Raw genomic sequence first — 21,748 nt, 5'->3', positions numbered from 1 at the left:
ACTCACAGCAATCGAGCCACTGGACGCACACGGACGAAATCACGCATGCCAGGAAGACGCTCCGTCTGACACGCTTCAGGAGACTCCCGAACCGACGCTCCATCTTGTCGTTTTAAGTTTTAGGGATTCACACGTTTTTACTATATATACATTTTGTTAAGTCTTGGTTTAGGACATCTTATCTTTTATTCTCGTATTTTTTTCTTTCCCAGAAGGTTTTGACGCTAGCCACCAAAAAAACGTTCTCAGACCTTGTATTCCGACACCTTTGAGTTTATTCAGTATTTTCATTTGATTTCTTTTACAAGTTGTTCTTTACTTTTTTATCTATCTTATTATGCTTGGTTCAATGTTTTCTGTGTTTGTATCTTGGATAATGATTTTCGGATCTGAGTAGTGTAGTAGTCCTTGAGGATGGGATATATTAGGTAGAAGATCTTAGGATGCAGAGTGTTTAAGCTTTGATTTTATGATTCCCTTATGGACTAGTGTTAGAAATGCTAGTTTCTCTCTGATCAATTGGAACTAGGTTCGAGACATTTCCACACCCCAAAAGGTGTTTGATAAAATGTCTGACCAACTAGTGCCAAAGACTTACGTTCCTAGCCTAAGAGATTAGTTGTCTAGGATGTTTGTTGACATGAACGAACTTGTTTGTCATGCCTGCTCAACTATGTTTCTCTAGCGAGAGCTGGGTATGGAAGTGGTTGAGTCTGAGTAGCTTTTACCAAGAGATTGGAATAACTAAGTTGTGATGTTCGTTGTCTAGGGTTAGATTGCTTGTGGCATGTTAAACACTTTGTAGACTAGGAGACTTCACCGACATCAATTACTCCCATCCTTAGGACCTCTTTCTTTCTGAATTTTATTACATTCCTGAGACTGTTTCATTTCTTGCCTTTTAGTTCATGCTTAGACTCGTTTTTGTTTTTATTCATTTTCGCTTCCTGTCATGCATTTTCGTTTCTAGTCCTAGAACACATTTCCGTTTTGCATTTTCATCATTCTAGGATTGTTAGATAAAAACACTCTCTTTGAATTGGCTTGACTTGTGAAATCTTGATTGCATCTTGAGTGACTAGCAACATCCCATTTGGATTGACACCTTAAGTACTACAACACATAAGGTTAATTGAACTTACTAGGCGACACAAAAATCCTTGTATCAAGCTTCAGTCCTTACTCTCAAAGGAGGAAAGCCACGTCGGACTGCAAGTCCCTAGTTATTGAAGACCTAGACTTTGGTTATCTCTTCCATGAGTACAAGACATCTGAGCTAGATGATGAAGAAACACTTGGGGAAAAAGAAGAAGAAGAAGCTGTTATTGTTGCTAGGATGCCATCTACTCCTCTGTCTGCTCCTCCGGCTGGTCCTCCTCCTGCTAAGATGGACGCTAGGTGGGGAGATCAGCACACGACTGCCTATAATGAGATTATAGCAGTGTCTTCTTACTTACCGCCAAGGAATATCCGTCCGTTAATGATGCAAAGGCTCCCAGCAGTAAATTTTAGCCCTTAGCAAATTATTGAGTATAGGAAGCGCGCTGGTAGATTGGTGAACCCCGCTGCAGAACCACTGGAATGAAAGTCTTATCTTTGGGAAGACTTAAGTTTATGACTTTTATGTAAAGAAGGCAAATGATGCCATTGGATATTTTGTTATGAGCCTCAAACTCATGTAATTAAGGTTAAGGCTGATAGGCCACGGTGTATATCCATATAACACTGAGTCTTTTACACTATTATAATCTTTTCCTACAATTTTTGTTTAATACCGAATCTTTTACACTATTAATCTATTATAATCTTTTTCCACGGTGTATATCCATATAACCCCACCCAAAAAACGCAAGCTTAGCTGTGATTTTAAATAGATGGTGGGTTGTGTTTTTGTGAATGGGTAGTTTTTGTACAACTTGTAGTTACTTAGGTGAAAAAGGAGGACTCGGAACAGGGAGCTTTGTATATGAGAGACACTTTTGTCATTGAATCATAGAAATGCTTGAAATGTTTTTTAGACATAACACACTTCTTTCTTTCTTTAGACACATGTTTTTATCATAAAACTTAAGTGTTTAAAAGCAAGCAATGAAAACTACAAAACCACACATCTTGCTGGGGCTGTTTCGTCACCTTGTTTTCTTTTGCCTTCAGGGACCAAACTTAGAACGTAATTAAGAATAACTGGCCAAACTCGTGCATCATGTGATTCATGTCTATCCATCAGACCAAAACCAATGTCACAGCTGACTTTATTATTTTAAGATGCGGTTTTGATTTCTCCGTAGCAAAAAAGTAATTATTTCCCTTCAGAGACACAGTCACTAGCGCAGGGAGCTTTATATATGAGACACTTTTGTAACTGAATTAGAAATGCTTGAAATTTCAGACACAAGTCTTATTCTATAGACACATGTTTTGATCATAAAACTTAAAAAACTGTATCTAAAGCAAGGAGGAACAATACTGACAATACCACACGTCTTATTGAGAGATATAAATAAGTTCAAAGATAAATTAAGAGAAACACAAAAAAAAAACAAAACAAAAGGAAGATGACCGAGATAATTTAAAAAAAAAAAAAATATGACCAAGAGAAATTACATGTAGTCTCTTCTTCTCATTTTGCCTCCAGCTCGCTCGATCAGAGAGAGGATTATACAAAGAATATGACCAAGAGAAATTAATAAAAAGACACAAAAACCAATATTACATGTAGCTACAGCTTGTTTAGTTACTTCGTTTTCTCACGGCGACTTTCTTATCCTCGTCAAGCACAAACTTTACCTCATCAGTAATGAAGATGAGGGCTCAAATCGAATGCAAAGACCTTGCTCCAGGACACAATAGTAAATCTGATAGTTAAAAAAAAAAATTAGAGGTCATTGCTTGAAGTTGGGTATTTTATAAAAAGACCCCCATAGTATCCATAGATTACAAATTAGCTCTCAAATTTTCAAAAATACAAAAATAGCCACATATACACTAAACTTGGTCACTTCTATCTCCATCTCTTTGACGATGCTTAGGAAATTGTAAAGCCTTTTTTTGCGGTATAATATACTTTTTACACGTAATCTCTAGGATGGTTTTGTTTGTTCTTATACTATACACTATGGCTCTCATTGGTAACCATATTTAAACGAGACGGTTAGGAAATTATAAGTGGTTATAAAGAAGACGGTTAAAAAGATAGCGGAGAGAAAATATGGTATGGTTAAAGAGAGCGGTTGAGTATTTAGTTTGATTGGTAACATTGTAGTGGTTGAAGAATATTAATTTTAATAAATAGGAAAAAAATTAAATAATTTAGTTGGAAAATAAAAAATTAGAGTAATAATTACTTTTGAATTTATAATAAGATATCTGAACATAGTGAAATTAAAAATGTTAAAATGCTAAAATGATCAGTTATTTCATTATGATAATAGATTATACTATTAAAATATTATAAATTATATAAAAATTGTAATAAATTATAAAAATGAAATTTATTCTTAAAACTTAAAAAATATTGAAATCATTATATAATTCATAATAAGAAAAATTAATATAGTTGAATGAGAATATTTATAACTAGAAAGTTACCCACACGATGCGTGGGTTCTAAAATCAAATATTTTGTATATAAAATATTTTTTTCATTAAATTATTTATGAAATGTACATGATATTATTTATATGTGCCTTGAAAAGAATTTAAATATATACATTTATAAGTTTATAATTATGAAGTGTGCATGTTAAAAAAAAAAAAAAAATTTCACAAATTGCATAAAAATTAACTTTTCGTTTTAAATTTAGCACATCATTTCTAAAATTCTAAAAATACTAAAATAACATCATGCTTTTAATCTTATACTGTAAATACTAAATCATATCTCTTCAAAATTATACGCTAAATGTAAAATAGAAAACTCAAACCAAAAACAGATATAGATAACCATTAGAAATGGTGTAAGTTGTTTTCGGTATAATGACGGATGTAGCAAGGGTTACAGGAAAATAGACATGAGGTATGATTGGTAACTCAAATAATACCAATACAATATAAAAAGTAATCTTCCTTTTGTACAGGTTAATCTACTTGTTATTTTATACAACTTTTAACGATTGACATATATCTATGATGAAAGTATTGAGATTACAATATGTAGATATATATATATATATTAAATATTTACAGTAGGTCTATGTAATGTTTTTCCATGTAATGCGAAAGGATGTTGTAAAGTTTGGGAAGTGATTCCAAAGACGCATAAAGAAGTATGTGATCTTTTGACCATGTATATATGCATTACACGGTAATGTTAGGCAAAGTAGAATATTTTTTTTGTAATGGGGATTAAAACTTTGAAAAACGAAAAACAAAGCAAATTTACAAAACATAAACTTAGAAATATATTGTAATTGAAGATCAGAGGCCTTAAGAGAAAAATCAAGGGACTTACAACTATAATATTATGAGTGAATGTTCAAAGGCAAAGATATTGTGTTTTAGGAGTCGAGCATTGGGCTCATCTTCATCACTCAAGATTTCCAACTATAGTTTGAAAGTAAAAAAAAAACACATTACAAAACAATGCAAAAACTTTAAATCACGACTATCATAAAACATAATTATTTGAAAGAGTTTAATAAATATTGACAAGTTTATGATACCAAAAAAAAAAAAAAAACTTTGACATTGCTTTGTAAATGATTGCTTCAAATAGTCATCGATATATTAATCTGTTAATCATCATACTGCAAGACATCATTTAAAAAAAAGGAACTTCATAAGAAAAAATAAAATAAAATACCATGGAAAATGATGGGAAAAGAAAGACATATAATGCATGGTCATTTTCTTCATTATTAGTCATGTGAGTATTGGATCTTATATAATACACTAAATACTTTATGAAGTTTGTAAGAAATTTTATTGACACACTATTTTGAGTAAACACATTCATGGCAATAAATACAGTTATAAAGCATATTAATTGTAATTAATTCTGTCATATTCATTATTGCAACATAAACAGTTTGAAAAAAAAATGTCCACCTATAATGTCTTAAAGGTAATTGATTGACCAAAGTAAATGCAATCTAAAGAAACTGAACAAATAAAATGTCTCAAATTAAAAAAATGTGTGTAGACAATTTAGTTATAGATTAGCAATAATGTGTCTTTTATTTCATTAAAATTGAAAAAAAAAACACATGTTAAAGAAATTGAGTGGTGCCAAATGACAATTTTTCAGAACTCCACTTTATTATAGTTTAATATACATATTGACATGTAAAACCGATAAAAATAGTTAATTAATAGAGTTACTGTTGTGATAAAAAAATGAGTGAAGAGTCTATAAATCATAATTTTTGCTATGAAATAATACTAAATAAAAAACTGAAAATAATTAAAGATTTGGTAAAAGAAGAGTAAAGTAATTTTAAAGAAAAATAGTGAGGAATTTTCAAATTGTATAAATTAAAATAGATATATTCTTGTAAAATGGATTTTTTTTTTTTTACCAAATTAAAGTATATAGAGTATTGATATGAAATAATACTAAATAATACAAACCTAAAATAATTAAAGATTTGGTAGAGGAAGATAAAAGAAATGAACACTTTTCTAAGTAAATAAATTTAAAGAATCAAACTTCAAATTAACGTGAAGTACACGTGTCGCAGAAATAAAACGCAAAATGTTGAATCCATAGGCAAAGTTAAAAAAAACCTTGTCATATCTTATAAGATGCCAAAATAAAAGCTGTATAGGTTTGAGACTTCACTAAACGTTGGTTTAATCCAGTGATTAAAACAGGTGTTTGCAACCACCAAAAACAACGTTTAACCACCTATTCCAATCGAGATCTCCAACGAAGATGGTAAACAGCTATATCCAAACGAGATGTTGATTGGGGATCATAAGAGCGGCTCGTTTGCAAACCATGTTAATTATTGAAACCAATCAGAACTACCGGATGCCGATAAAAGAAAAGTGGCCGTCAAGAAGATGAACAGGTCAGCAATGGATGATAAAGAAGCAGAAGATTTTGAGGCAGAGATAGCAGTACTCTTAAAGGCCAAGCACAAAAACTTGGTGGCTCTATTGGGTTACTGTGTGAACAAAAAAGAGAGGTTTCTCATTTACGAGTATATGCCACAGGGACATCTTGGACAACATTTGTTTGAGTGGCGTGAACTCGGATACTCTCCTCTGACATGGAAACAGAGAGTGAATATCGCTCTAGACGTGGCACATGGTTTGAATTATTTCCATAGCTTGGCTCAGCAATGCTTTATCCACAGGGATTTAAAGCCCGATAACATCCTCATAGGAGATGACATGAGAGCCAAAATTGCTGATTTTGGATTCGTTAAGAATGTTGCCGATGGGAAATACTCTGTTCAAACAAGAGTAGCAGGGACGTTTGGTTATCTAGCACCTGAATACACCCGTAAGTCCCATTATTCCTATCTCTACTCATTGATTTCACAATGTTCCTTTGTCTTATATGCAATTCAGAGGGTTTATACATTCTGTCAATACGCCTTCCTTTTATTTTTGGTGCAGTTGATGGGAGAATAAGGCCAAAAGTGGATGTGTATTCGTTTGGAGTAATTCTTATGGAATTGCTAACAGGAACAAAAGTATTAGATTATACATTACCAGTAGAGAGGACTCAGTTAGTCATATGGTTTAGAAAAATCATACCCAACAGAGAAAAGATCAGAGAGGCACGCGACAAAACCTTAGAGGTAGACGATGAAACAATGGAGAGCATTTACATAGTTGCTGAGCTTGCAGGACACTGCACGGCCCGCGAACCTCAACATAGACCAGACATGGGGCACGTCGTAAACGTGCTAAGCTCACTTGCAGATAAATGGACACCGACCCCGTTGTCCCAAGAAGAAGAAAAGAGTTTCCAGTTCGATGGGATCAGGAGTGTATCTCAACTTGTAAAGAGATTGGAAGACAATGAATCATACTCAGTTCCACTCTCAGACGAACAGGAACCGGGGAAGGATCACGCGGTTAACGTGCCGGATCCACTTGTAGAAAAGTGTAAACTGTCATGCGAAGAAGAAGAAGAAGAAGAAGAAGAAGAAGAAGAAGAAGACCCGCATGAAGATTTATGGAATCAACTAGTCGCAGAAGACTCAGAAGAATACCCAGACTCACTCTCAGGCGCAGACGCACTTCCCAACGCAGACTCACTCCCAGGGGCAAACACACTTTCCGAAGACGCAGACACATACACAAAAGCATACACAAACTTATTTGAAGGTATACGGCAACACGTAGTCTCAGAAGGATACCTAGAGGTCCTCGAGATGGATGCATACACACTTGAAGCTCTATGGATACAAGCTGTCTTACAAGAGTTCTCAGACACAGACATATTTTCCGACGCAGGCACAAACACATCCTCAGACAAACATCGACGAAACCTCGACCTTGTTGTTAAAATGACGGGCCCACTTTTAGAGAAGAATAAATCGTTGCGCCAAGAAAAAGAAAAGGGTTTCAAGATGGATGTGAACATGCATGTACCTCAAGCTCTTCAGAGACCATCGTGCAAAGAGGATGAAGAGAGTTTTGGGATCGATAAGAACATCGTTTTGAATCAGGTATGGAGATGGAGACGGGGACAGAGTTGTCTACTACCAGGAACAGACGCACTCTCAGACAGGGAATCACTTCAAGATACACTCTTAGACGCGGTTAACGTGCTGGGAAAACTAGCAGAAAAGTGTGACCCGTCGTGGGAAGAAAAAGACGAGAATCTCAGCATCGATGTGAACATGGGTGCACCTGAAGCTCAACGAGGACTTCTTGTCTCAGACACGGATACACTCTCAGACAAATACAGAGACACATTCTCGGACTCACTCTCAGACACACCCTGAGAGACCAATCATGGGTCACGAAGACGAAGTTGACGTGTTATGCCCTGAGAATCAGAAGACAGTTTTAGAAGACACACTCTCAAAAACATGTAAGGAACACCACTGGCAATGCTGAATGTTTTCATCGAGACAAGATCCTCAATCATTTCATTTTATTTTGATTTTAGAGGCAATATTTTTGGTTGTAAAATAAAAAAAAAAAACTGAAACAAAATAGATAAAGATTTGGATTTGGATTTGAAATATAGATAAATAGATAAATAGTATGTGACTATTTGAAATATAGAGATTTGGATTTCTACGGTAAAATGTGATTATACGATCCATTAATAGTTTATGTTTTTGGTTTACAATGATGCTATAATACATATCGAGTAAACATAAATAAGATTCAAAAAATCAAGGTATTAAGAAAAGAAAGATAAAGAAGGATTCCAAATCTTTATAATCGTTGTATGTAGTAGAGACATGATGATCTCAGTCCTTCGGTAATTTGTATTTGTGTATAAAAAATAGTTTTGTAAAATAATCTATCTAAAAATTAATTTTACAAATCAAATCAAAATTCTACAAATTTAACTGATATAAAATTTTAAATATTTTCTAATTTATATACACTATTAAATAAACTCATACTACCAAAAATATTTTAAGAGTTAACATATAGTAATAACTAATATCATACGTTTTATTCAATAAACTTGCAAAAACACAAACAATTAAACACTAACAACATCATCCACTTAAAATTAGCCACGTGTATAACCGACGACTTTTCCTCTTTAACTCCTGTGAGCTGACAAGTGCCACGTCACCTTCATCACCAGTCTCTCACTTTCTTATCCAAAATCCAATTATACCATTTACAAACTTCAACCTTTCAACCTCCGCGGCTTTTTTTTTTGTTCTGCCGCGCAACAATGGCGGTGTTCAGTGGCGCTACTACATTGGGTTCTGTTTCATTCTCCTCTCATCTCTTCGACCAACAATCTTGTTTCCTCTCTTGCCCACTTAGACTCCTCCCTTCCTCATCTTCTTCTCCATCACATAGAAGCTCTCTGCTCTGTATCGTCAAATCATTATCAAGCTCCGCCACCGCAGATACAGATAGAAACTCCGATCATTCACCCTCTTCCTCAGTCCTCTCCGCTTCCAATTCTCTTCTCCGTGATACCTCCGATGATGCTGTTGCAGGATCAAGCGATTGGAAAATAGCAAAGGCTTATAGTAAAAGTGGTGATACATTTGAAGGTCAAGTTGAAGGCTTTAATGGTGGTGGCTTACTTATTCGTTTTCATTCTCTTGTTGGGTTTCTTCCTTATCCACAACTAAGCCCTTCACGTTCTTGTAAAGGTAATCAAAACTCTCACAAGCTTTGCTTTTTTTAAGTTGTTAAAGTATTGATTTTTTACATTGATGGTTTGTGTTTTTGTTCTATGAAGAGCCTCAGAAGAGTATTCATGAGATATCTAAGACTTTGGTTGGTTCTAAACTTCCTGTGAAGGTAATAAAGTTTTTTCCTTTTGGCTTGTTTTGTAATCTATCTAGTGTGTATATGGTTATTGAGGGTGAATCTTTATATTAGGTTGTTCAAGCTGATGAGGAAAATAGAAAGTTGATTTTATCTGAGAAGTTAGCGTTATGGCCAAAGTATTCACAAAATGTGAATGTGGGGGATGTGTTTACTGGAAGAGTAGGTTCTGTTGAGGACTATGGTGCCTTTATCCACTTGCGTTTCGATGATGGTAGTATTTGCTTTTACTGAAATTTCTTGATTGAAACTTTTTTAGTTCTGAGCTTGTGACATTGATGATGAAATATGTGGTGGGTTGGTGTGTATAGGTCTTTATCATTTAACGGGATTAGTGCATGTCTCTGAAGTCTCGTGGGATTATGTTCAAGATGTTAGAGATGTACTACGTGATGGTGATGAGGTTCGGGTTATAGTCACAAATATTGACAAGTGAGTTTCTTTCTTTTGGTTACTGAAATTTATTAGTTATGATATAGTTTTTGATCAAGAGTTGTTCCGAATGCAGAGAGAAGTCAAGGATTACACTATCTATCAAACAACTGGAAGATGATCCTCTTTTAGAAACATTGGACAAAGTGATTTTGAAGGTAAACAATACAATGTGAATGAATGTGTTTCTGTCTCTTGTGGTGATTTGTAATAGATAATTGAATATTGTTACAGGACAGCTCTACTGGATCTCCTTCACTAAGCTCGAACATTGGGGATACAATTGAGCCTCTTCCAGGGTTAGAAACAATACTTGAAGAGCTACTAAAGGAAGACGGGTATACAGACAATATCATCTTATAGTTTACAAAGCAGTTATTTACTACTTAAGTCCTAATCAGCTCTCTGCATAACATCTCTAGTCTACTAAATTGGTCCACTCCTCGATTTGCAATTAAATCGTGACTAGGATCACCTTTAGTCTACTAAATTGGTTCACTCCTCGATTTGCAATTGAATATATAAATACCAATAGCTATGGCTGGTTTGATACTTTTTGTGAACGCATGATGAATTGGATATTGTTAATTGCATTAGTTTTTAGATACTATGTTTCAGGCTATTAGTTTTAGATCGAAAGATGGAAGACAATCTTGTTTTCATGTGTAACTACATCTTGATCAATCCTCCTTTTCATTTCTACATTGCAGAATAGAAGCTGTGAAAATCAACCGGCAAGGCTTTGAGAAAAGAGTAGTTTCACAAGACCTACAACTTTGGCTCTCAAATGTGAGTCCTGCTTCTCTTTAATATCCCTTAAGAATAAACAAACTATGCTAGTGAAAATTCTGATTCTATGCGCCTTTTCACGCAGACACCGCCTTCTGATGGGAAGTTCGTTCTTCTTGCTCGTGCTGGAAGACAGGTAATTCAGAAGCTATCCATTATTTATAGCCATGGATAGAGAGATGTTCTTGGTTTGATTTTTAAAAGTAAAATGTAAACACTTCAGGTGCAAGAGATACACTTGACAACATCTCTAGAACAAGGAGGAATCAAGAAAGCACTTCAGCATGTACTAGAACGTGTCCCCTAAAGAACCCTACGAAACTTTCCCTTCAGCCCTATGTCTAGCTCTATGCATCTCAACTGTTGCCAATGTTAAAGTCAAGTGGGAGCAGACTACTTCAGAATATGCTCAAAAGGCAAAAATGCAAATTCATTTGTGTAATCACTTGTATGTCACACATGACACAAACCAATGAAAATATATGTGTATACTCAAAAATATTATGGTTTCACATTACAAACTTAAGTAACATATACAACTCAGAATACAAACATCAATTTGCATCACTTGATTAATAAACAAAACAAATAATTCAAGATCTGAACCCCTTGCAAGTCAATTATTGACTTTTTGACACCATGTTTTGGTAAGTACTATCTGTTATTTTTTAAAATAGTCTGCTTAACCAAGAATAATTAAACATGATAATTAACAATCAATTTTATCCTTTTGTTTGTTTTCTCTCCCACAACTTTTCTGTCTCTGCCATGCACATGCTCTCTTCTCTCTCCCTCTCTCTTCTTCTCACTCCAATGATTACAGAGGCCAGCCTAAGCAGCCTACCCACTTTCACCATCTAATGTTCCCACATTAACATAAACACACGTAAGATTCTTCTCCTTTTGAACTGTAAAACTCTCTCTTTTTCAATTTCCTAAATTAATTAGAATTTTCCTTATCATTACTTTCATTTTTTGTCATTTTCTCTTAAACCTTCTCCTTCTTCTTCTTCTTCTTCCTCATCTTTTTTGATCAGTAAAAAAAGTCACCGCCTCTTCTTTCTCTCTTTCCTCTCTACTTTGATTGATCAACCATTCTTCTTCATTTCGTTCCTTTGACTCATTTCCTCATAGATCTTTCACAAAACCCCATAATTGGGGGAAAAAGCTTACATTTTTCTCAAAGAGTTCAAAGTTACAAAATTGTCAATTTGTTTAAGGAGAAACACACTTAAAGTTTCTATATTTACTTCACAATTTTAGTTGTTTCCACTTCAATCTTGCTTCCTGATTCAGATTCTGGGTCTTCTTCAGAATTCCCAGAGAAGTTGTTCTGGTCATCAAAGTTTTGGTCTTTTTATATAGATGAACATGGACAAGGAAACAGAGCAAACCCTAAATTACTTACCTTTGGGTCAGAGCGATCCCTTTGGCAATGGCAGTGACGGAAGCATCGGCGATTTCCTTGGAAGATACTGCAACCCTCAAGAGATTTCACCGTTAACTCTTCAATCTTTCTCTCTGAATTCTCAGATCTCTGAGAATTTCCCAATCTCCGGTGGAATCAGATTCCCTCCGTATCCAGGCCAATTCGGAACCGATCGAGAGTTTGGGGTTCTTGGGTCACAACCAACGACGCAGGAGAGTAACAAGAGCTCGTTGTTGGATCCAGATTCGGTTTCTGATCGAGTTCAAACCACCAAATCTAACTCCAGGAAGAGGAAATCGATACCTACTGGTAATGGCAAGGAGTCTCCAGCTTCTTCGTCTCTTACAGCTTCCAATTCCAAGGTTTTTTAATTCACAATCTCTCTCTCTCACACACTCTAATTCAAAGGTTTAGACTTTAAGAAACTGTAGCTTTCTTGATTTTGTGCTTTGTGGAGACTTATCTTATTGACTTTTTATTAGTGTGTTTCTTGATGGTCCGGAAATGTTTTCACTCTGACCAAAAAAGGGTTTGGTCTTGGAATTATGATTCAGGTTTCAGGAGAGAATGGTGGATCCAGGGCTGGGAAGAGAAGCAAGCAGGATGAAGCTGGGAGTAGTAAAAACGGAATAGAGAAGTGCGATAGTAAAGGCGACGATGCTAAGCCTCCTGAGGCGCCTAAAGATTATATTCATGTTAGAGCTAGAAGGGGTCAGGCAACAGATAGCCACAGTCTTGCTGAAAGAGTACTGAACACCTTTATATATTTTTGTCGATTTTGGGCTGTTATGATGTTTTACAATGTTGATGTTTATGCGGTGTGTTTGGTTTCAGGCAAGAAGAGAAAAGATTAGCGAGAGAATGACGTTGCTACAGGATCTGGTTCCTGGTTGCAACCGCATTACAGGGAAAGCGGTCATGCTTGATGAAATTATAAATTATGTGCAGTCCTTGCAGAGACAAGTTGAGGTAAGAAATGGTATTTCGTAAATGTTCTTGAAATTGGAGTTTGAATGTACTTTAAAAATCTGAAACTTGCGGTCTGTTTCTTCAGTTCTTGTCCATGAAGCTGGCTACTGTAAATCCAAGGATGGAGTTCAATGCTAATGCTGCTTTATCCACAGAGGTAAAATTCTGATTTTTGAAGCTGCAATAACATGTTGCTCTGATAGAATGTTCTGTATCTATAATGTATACATCTGTATGTGTAGATGATTCAACCAGGGGAGTCTTTAACGCAGTCTCTTTACGCAATCGCTTGCTCAGAGCAAAGACTTCCATCAGCATACTATTCCCTTGGCAAGAACATGCCCAGATTCTCAGACACACAATTCCCCTCAAACGATGGATTTGTTCAAGCTGAGGTAGCTAATGTTTGATTCTAGAAACTCGGTTGAGAGTATCGAAAACTCAATCCTTTTTGTGTGTGTTTGATTCATTTCAGACACCAGGATTCTGGGAAAACAATGACCTGCAAAGCATAGTTCAGATGGGTTTTGGAGATATCCAGCAACAGAGCAGCAACAACAACAACAACTGTAAGAAAAATTAGAACCAAAGTGTTCCATTGGAAACTTTAGAACAACATGTCTTATGCTAAATGAAATCTCTTTTATCTTTTATGTTTCAGGTTCTGAGCCAACGCTTCAGATGAAGCTTGAACCATAGCTCTGATGAAAGGTCTCTTTGTTATTATTATCTCTCTGTACATACAGAAAACCAAGTAGTGATGAGTACGGAGTGAAACATATGGGAAAGTTAAATGTTTACTGTCGTTTCTTCTTTGCTTGTGGGATCTGTTGATTTCTTCTGAACCTTAAACCAAAAAAAAAACAAGAAAACCTTTCATATTAAGTATGTAAAAATGACAAGAACCTTTCTGAAACATCTCTGTATTATTCACAATTGTTTATGTATTATTGTTCTTGCTCAGATTTGTAAGAAACGGGAATAAATTTGTTCACGTCTTATATTATAACATGCAAGTATACAAATCCAAATATGAGTTTTGTGTCATGGTGATACAATAAAACTCACGATCAATCAACCAAACCAATTCAATGCACCAACGAACCGTAACTGTAACCAACACCAATTCAGGGTTCATAAAACACATAATCGATCTTGTTAACTCTCAAGATGAGAGCTAAGCTCAGAGAAACTTTTTAGAGATTTTTTACTTTTTAACAAAATTCAGTTTCTTAGCATAAGGAAGAAGACGATGAACAGCTTGATCTTAAAGGTTTAGCAACTTCAGCTCACACCAATCGCATCTCTCCACGTATTTTCCCTTATTTCCACCAATCATCCAGCTCCACGTGTTCCTCAGACACTGCTACTAAATTCCCATATCAAATCTCCCCTGTTTGCAGAACCTTGACCTCAAGGTTCATGTAAACTTCCTTTGCACATTGACTTAACTCCCATGATGCCTTCTCCACATTCTTAAGAGTCCATTTGATTGAAACCATTGTAACAACTCTGTTTGAAATATGACTTCTTAAAGTCACGAGTGATGCAAGTCTGATTCCAGGGTCAAAGGTTCGGCTATGTGTGCCTTTAACCATTCGTTCTACTTTGGCACATTCCATTTGAACTACTGGAGCCACACACTGATACATCGCTGCAACCGTCTGGACCTTACTTCCAGGCTCATAAATAACCAACTTCATGTTGCATAAGAGCTTTGTCCACTTGTCACTCTGTTCCCAGAGTTTATATCGCCATTTTTGCCTGATTTTAAACCTCTGGAGCTGTTTCTTTGCTTCAGTGACATCAACATTACAAGCCTTTTTTCCCACATCCATCTGTACAGTCCATGTTGATGCATAATGTGAGGAACAACCTTCAGTTGAATTTGAGAAAAACAGTGTGCCTCTAGCTTGAATGTGAGCAGCAGGAAAATGCACACTATCTGTTGGAACCATCATACCAAAAGAACTCAGAAACAGTCCCTTCTTGCATGATGCTTTGTACTTGAACCACCACCGCTTGGAAAACGTTCTCTTTTTGTTTAGCATCACTTCTTGAATAAACACGCTGGTTTGCAACAACTGCTCCTTCACCATGATAATCTGATCATACACAGGTTCTCCATGACAATGATCAAGCCTCATGTTAAAGCCAAGATCTGAGACATAAAAAACTTGATTGTATTCTTGCTTGATGTCCTCTTTCTCAGATCTAAATTTAAACCTCCAACACTTAAAACCATTGTCTCTCTTCATCTTCTGCTGTACCACTAGAGAACATTGATCAAATAAGTGAGAAGCTATAGGCTTAGCCGCCCCACTTGTTGGTTGTTCAGAGCAGTCAGCCTTTCCAAGAGATAACATGTGATCTTTCTTCTTGCAGAACAAATATCCTCCGACAATTTCAGTTCTAAAACATCCTTTGTAACAGCAGTCCTTCTTCTGCTGTAGCTTTTAAACCCCTCTCCAATGTGATCTTGTAGCTTTCCCTCATGAGACTCATATTCAACCAATGGTTGAATCGTTTTTGCTACTTCTTTTTTTTTTGGAGGAACAACCATGTTCTTCTGCTCCTTATTGAGTTTAAAGCAACATTTGAAACCATCTGGAGCTTCATGAACTTCTCCAACATCAAATAGGCACACAAATGTTTTGACATCAATTCCACCCATCAACTTCCTCTTCCTTTTTGTTCGAAGCCTATCAATCTTATGGGCACACAAACTTGAGAAGTAGAACACCTTATTGTATAGTCTCCACCGTTTTTCATTCTCTTTTTTCATATTTAAACCTCCACGACTTCAAGCCTTTTCTCTTTTTCTTCACTTTCATTCTTTCTTTAACCTGAGAACTTTTACCAAACAGTTGGGGTGCAACCTGATTGTTTGTGACACTTGTTGATTTCTGAAGCAACACATCCCTTGTTTTGGCATATGAAGCTTTTAGTATAGTTTCTTGATGATTAAACAAATCAACACAGCCAACAACAGGTTGGGAATCCTCACAAACAACCATTGATGCATTTAATTGAAGGCTACGTTCCAATGTAGAAATCGATACCTGAAATGGTGGAATTAGTTCTTCCTCCGAGGTCGCTACTAGAGACATGTGTTCAGTGGATTGTGTCTCCAGCTCAGAATAAATATCCACAATCGAAATGGTGTCGTGAAGCAACTCTTGTTGTGGAGTCACTTGAACCTTTGGGAACTGTGAAGCAATAACAGAATCTGAGAACGATTCTTTCTCAACATCAACCTCAATGTTCACCAATTCTTCACTATCCTCTTCGCCGTTGTATAATCGAAGCATTTTGAGCATCGCAACAAAATACATCTCCCTCTCCGCGTGTTGTTTCTCGAGTTTATCGTGAAGCCTGTCTAAGCGCAACACCAACGTCTTTTCACGATCCATAGCTTCGTTCATCTTCGTCTCAGCACGCGTCTCCTCCATAGATTCCGAGGATGACACAGCTCTCTGATACCTTTGATACAATAAAACTCACGATCAATCAACCGAACCAATTCAATGCACCAACGAACCGTAACTGTAACCAACACCAATTCAGTGTTCATAAAACACAGAATCGATCATGTTAACTCTCAAGATGAGAGCTAAGCTCAGAGAAACTTTTTAGAGATTTTTTAGTTTTTTACAAAATTCAGATTCTTAGCATAAGGAAGAAGACGATGAACAGCTTGATCTTAAAGCTTTAGCAACTTCAGCTCACACCAATCGCATCTCTCCACGTATTTTCCCTTATTTCCACCAATCATCCAGCTCCACGTGTTCCCTCATACAGTGCCCTGATCAGGATATATAACAAGCTTAGTAGAGCGTTAAATTACATCTTTTGGTGAACTATTTGACTCATACTTACATAAACGAGAGAAATAACTCTATCATGTTCATGGCAGTAGCCACAAATAGAGAGAGACGCATTTTGTGATAGACACGTTCCATTTAGTAGCAGGTTGCTTGAATTGCACTAAACTTGGAATATAAGAGTACACATGTGAATCACACAGTTGGTCTCCGAATTCTCCGACAAGATCCAATGTTCTAAAGTATCCAGCCTCCCCAATGATGATAATTGTATGGTGATGCAAGTCATTATCAAAACCAATGGCGACTTTCTTCTCCTCGTCAATGTAGAAATCACACCTTGTTATATTTGTAAATGGAACGTGACTACCAAATCTCAAGAACTTATTGATCCACGACACCTCTTCGCTCTCAATCTTAGTCGTAATCCATAAGTCATACTCGTGTAGAACTGTGTTGTTGTGCTGAACTAAAACAGCAAGCTTCTCTTCTCTAAAACAAGATAAATTCTCAGAGTCACTACATCCAGCATTAAACGGCAGACGCAGAAGCGGGCCAAATCTCTCACTTGTAAAATCAAACAAGATTGATTATGTGATCGTTGCGTCCGCGGTTTCTGCCCTCTTTTGCGTTCCTTTTGGAAGCACAAAAGTAAGCGTTTCCCTTAAAAGAAAGGCCACATTTACCATACGCTATACGCCAGTGTGGACTAGTGACATCATGAGTCGTCCATAAATCAGACTCAAAATCGTAGATTTCATACCAAAATAATTGCTTTCTGGGGACTTTGTAGTAAGAAAGTCTAAACCTCAATAACTTGTAGCTACGAAAAGATTCCTTATTCACGTATCCGAGAGCGTAACTAAAACTTTCCCCTACGTCTGGGCAGCGATGACTTATTGATTTGATCCACCTCGTTTGCCCTAAATACGGATTCCAAACCACAAACCTAGAATCGTCATCTTTCAAGATGCATAGCAATAAACCCTCGCAGGGAAATATCCGTGATAGGTTGACTTGTTCGTCAAGGCAAGTAAGTTTGCCTTTATGCTCTGCAGATGGATCTCCATTGAGAAAGATGCTCGTTAAGTAAAGATTGTTATCCATCATCACGATCATCTGACACTAACCTTCCTTTGCTGCTGCTTGATCAATGCGCATCTTCATCAAGCTCTCACTTTTGGATAAATCGTTCCAGTTTTTGCAATTTAATCGTATTGCTCTCATAGATGTCAATGGAACCCTAGAGAGAATCACTATCACCATATCCATTGGAAGATTAGAGATCATCATTGTCGTCGTCATTGTTTCAAAAACCCTTCTTTTGTTTCTTCTGATTTATTGCGGCTGAAGCTGAAGGAAGAAGGCACAGAAACCCTAAATGAAACAAATTAAAGCCATTTGTGGGCTTCAGAAACTAGTCGGGCTTTGTATGATTGCACGTATGAGAAGAAAAAAGCACATTTACGTAAGAGACGTACGGGGATAAAGTTTTTCATTTATTTTATCTTTTTTTTATAAAACAAGATTGAAAATAACCAATTAATTGACTGCGCATGATCAAAGACTATGGCAATGTTCTACCAAAAAAAAAAAAAAAAAATACTGTGGCATGTTAAATCTTGTTACATTCTATGGTAAAACAACAACTTTAAGAAAAATTAGAACCAAAGTAAAAACAACAAGCTTCTCTTCTCTAACAAAAGATAAATTCACATAGTCATTATATCCAGCATTAAACGGCAGAGGCAGAAGCGGGCCAACTTGTAAAATCAAACAAGATTATGTGATCGTTGCATCTGCGGTTTCTGCCCTCTTTTGCGTTACTTTTGGCAGCACAAAAGTAAGCGTTTCCCTTCAAAAAAGGACACAGTTACCACCAGACGCATGCATATAGTATTCTCATGTCCAACACAAAATCTCGCATCCTCTTCTTTTTCTTCTAAGTATACATTTACGCTCCTTCTTTCTCTTTCATTGTGGTGCTCGTACTTGTTCTGCGATTCATTGTAACTCTTAAAGGTTCGAATTTTGTAGTAATTATGGGTACAGAGAAGCTAAGACATGGAGTTGCCATTAGTGTACAAGTAGTACAGAACTGATAGCCTCTTTTTCGTTCAGGTTTCTTCTTTGTTATCTTTGTCCTTCGTTTATTTTAATTTTGTTGAAAGCAACTAGCTTTTCTAGTTTGAGGTTTCTTAGACCAATAGACAAATTTTGATTGGAGAAAGGAGGTTGTGAATTTGGATATGGTAACTTCTGAAGGAGGCTGACTGAGCTATTATTGCTTGTACACAGCCAAGACGTTTAGCTTGTGTCTTTGTTAGATCTAACATGGCTTCTCCGCTTTTGATTCTTCTCTGATTTTGTGCCTTTTCAGGGAACCAAGTGAATCTCATGATCAAGATACCACAGATCTCGATAAATGCGTTTTGTATATTCGTGAATCGTGAATTTGCCTCCAATCAAGAGAGTTCTAGACTCATGCTCTTTTTATATATATATATATATATATATATATAACGTTTTGATCTTTTTCTTTATTTCCTCCTCGGCCAGTTCCAGATTCTTCATCGAGAAAGATTGGCCTCACGTAAAACCCTAGGTGAATACGATGAGTGTTAAAGAAGAAAACTCTGTAAATTCAGAGGAGCTCCTCCTCAAGATTGCCTTGCATGAGAAAACCGCAAGCAACAAGATCAGCAACAACAGAACAGTCACCTCTAACACTAGCATGGCCAAAAGAAAACGCTTTCCCACCGGGGGAGAACACAATCATCAAAATCTTTGCACCACACAATGTGCAAAGCTCACTGACTTTCTTGAAGAGACCAAACCTTCTTATGGAGGAAGTCACATGAAGGTTGCTCTCGTTTTTTTTTTTTTTCATCTCTATCTTTTGACGACCTTTGTTACTTCTCATCATTTTCTCAAAAGATTTAATTAGCAAGAGATAAAACTGATGCTTAAGAGTAGAACAACTTCCTTTTATTTATATAGGCGTGTCTTTCACTTGGAATCATTTATCATTATAAGCCATTCTAAGTACTATATTTCCTACCAATCTTTATTTTTATCGAAATTGAATTTTTCCATTTGAGGTACATTTCATACTTATCTCTAAAATTTCTCAAGGATAAAAAAATTCATGGTAGTTCATTGTAGTAGTTTGACAAATGTATGCATCAACGCCCCCATAAGAGACACAATATATTATTTATGAGCTATTTTATAAAGACTTGTTCTATATATTGGGACAAAATTATTCATTTTATTAATTAGAGCTATTTTTGGTCTTTTTTCACAGCTAATACCAGTAATATATACAGAAACAATATTATCTATTTTTGAGACATTACAAGCATCGCCACATCATAATCAAGCTAAAATATATTGTTTTAATTTTCATAATAATATAAAAATAGAGATTAAATGAAAAATGTTTAATTAATTAAATTCAAAGAAAAATGAACTAAAGGAAGTTAAAATTTCATAAGTTTTGAGTTATGGGCCAAAACTTTTCAAGATATATATGTACAGTTTACTAGAGGTAATAATCCTAATGATAGTGAATTATGTTTGTCAAAATCAACATTCATAAGATATAAATAATATTATTTCTACTCAAGTATTGTAGATTTTTCTCACTATCTTTGTTCTTAAATCGACAATGAATACAAGCAGCCAACATACAGAATGTAAAGGGAAAATAAAATCAAGTCTCACGACACAAGAAAATTTAGGATGATTTCAATATCAAAGCTGCTCTTCTAGCTTCAGACTCTAGTATCTCTCGTTGAAGTTGTAACTTGACATGTAGTTCATGTTGTATCCCGGACCGATAACTCCATCATTGTTGTATCCAAAAAATGGTGTCTGGTAAGGAAAATCCATGACTGGATTATAGCTGAATGTATTCACTTTTTGATCAAACAAATCAATGCCGCCAACATCAACATTACGACCACCACCAAAGACAAAACTTTCTCCCATGTAAATCTGATGAGAAACAGTCAATTGAGGATAATCAGACATCTCACTTACAAACGTCTTCTTCACATCTTGAAGAGCACATATCAGATTGTCGGTTTCATTCAGGTCGAGTTCATTCACATATTTTTCATACCAATTTTTCCTCTTTCTTCTCTGGATTGTCTCACCATGTCCAATGTCATTCTATTATGTTTCGCCTTCTCCTGTCTGGCCCGCACCTAGATTAATGAGATTCAATCATTATATGGTTTATGCATATGAACATTCTAGATAATAAAATATAATTATGTTTTACCTGAGTGAGCATCTCGTTGAGATATTGTATATTTCTATGCGAACGAGATTCAGCAAGCTGTAGACTGTAGTTTGGTTGGTGAGGAATGAGAGAATTGTGGTCAACGTTTAGAAAACGATGAATTAGTTCTCTAACACCAGGATGGCTAAAAGAAAACGTTTTCCTACCGGGAAAGAACACAATCATCAAAATCTATGCACCACACAATGTGCAAAGCTCATTGGCTTTCTTGAAGAGACCAAACCTTCTTTTGGAGAAAGTCACCTGAAGGTTGCTCTCGTTTTTTATTTTTTTTTATCTCTATCTTTTGACGACCTTTGTTACTTCTCACCATTTTCTCAAAAGATTTGATTACCAAGAGATAAAATTGATGCTTAAGAGTAGAACAACTTCCTTTTATTTATACAGGCGTGTCTTACAAATGGAATAAATTATCATTATAAGCCATTCTAAGTACTATATTTCCTACCAACCTTTATTTTTATCGAAATTGAATTTTTCCATTTGAGGAATATTTCATACTTATCTATAAAATTTCTCAAGGATAAAAAAAATTCATGGTAGTTCATTGTATTAGTTTGA

At 35.8% G+C, this 21,748-nt stretch overlaps 3 protein-coding genes and 2 pseudogenes across 3 annotated transcripts; 3 read left to right on the top strand and 2 right to left on the bottom strand.

Annotated features, from left to right (window-relative positions):
- Positions 5,807-8,065, top strand: LOC104707111 (receptor-like kinase LIP2). The gene is made up of 2 exons (XM_010423395.2): positions 5,807-6,448; positions 6,565-8,065. The coding sequence occupies exons 1-2, from the start codon at positions 6,004-6,006 to the stop codon at positions 7,902-7,904; spliced, it is 1,785 nt and encodes a 594-aa protein (XP_010421697.1). The 5' UTR covers positions 5,807-6,003; the 3' UTR covers positions 7,905-8,065.
- On the top strand, positions 8,779-11,192 carry LOC104788673 (30S ribosomal protein S1-like). Its single transcript, XM_010514453.2, has 9 exons — positions 8,779-9,257; positions 9,347-9,408; positions 9,490-9,649; positions 9,747-9,867; positions 9,944-10,025; positions 10,102-10,205; positions 10,578-10,656; positions 10,742-10,792; positions 10,880-11,192. The coding sequence occupies exons 1-9, from the start codon at positions 8,825-8,827 to the stop codon at positions 10,961-10,963; spliced, it is 1,176 nt and encodes a 391-aa protein (XP_010512755.1). The 5' UTR covers positions 8,779-8,824; the 3' UTR covers positions 10,964-11,192.
- On the top strand, positions 11,672-14,055 carry LOC104788667 (transcription factor bHLH77-like). The gene is made up of 7 exons (XM_010514441.2): positions 11,672-12,447; positions 12,640-12,831; positions 12,920-13,054; positions 13,140-13,211; positions 13,297-13,449; positions 13,530-13,623; positions 13,716-14,055. Exons 1-7 carry the CDS (start codon positions 12,022-12,024, stop codon positions 13,751-13,753), a joined length of 1,110 nt encoding a protein of 369 aa, XP_010512743.1. The 5' UTR covers positions 11,672-12,021; the 3' UTR covers positions 13,754-14,055.
- On the bottom strand, positions 16,962-18,039 carry LOC109126004 (annotated as a pseudogene).
- LOC104707095 overlaps positions 20,662-21,748 on the bottom strand; it is a 1,709-nt pseudogene continuing 622 nt past the window's right edge.

Source organism: Camelina sativa, chromosome 1 (assembly GCF_000633955.1).
Source record: "Camelina sativa cultivar DH55 chromosome 1, Cs, whole genome shotgun sequence".
Classification (NCBI taxonomy): Eukaryota; Viridiplantae; Streptophyta; class Magnoliopsida; order Brassicales; family Brassicaceae; genus Camelina; species Camelina sativa.
The sequence above is the reverse complement of the archived record's forward strand: the minus strand, read 5'-3'. Positions and strand labels throughout refer to the sequence as shown.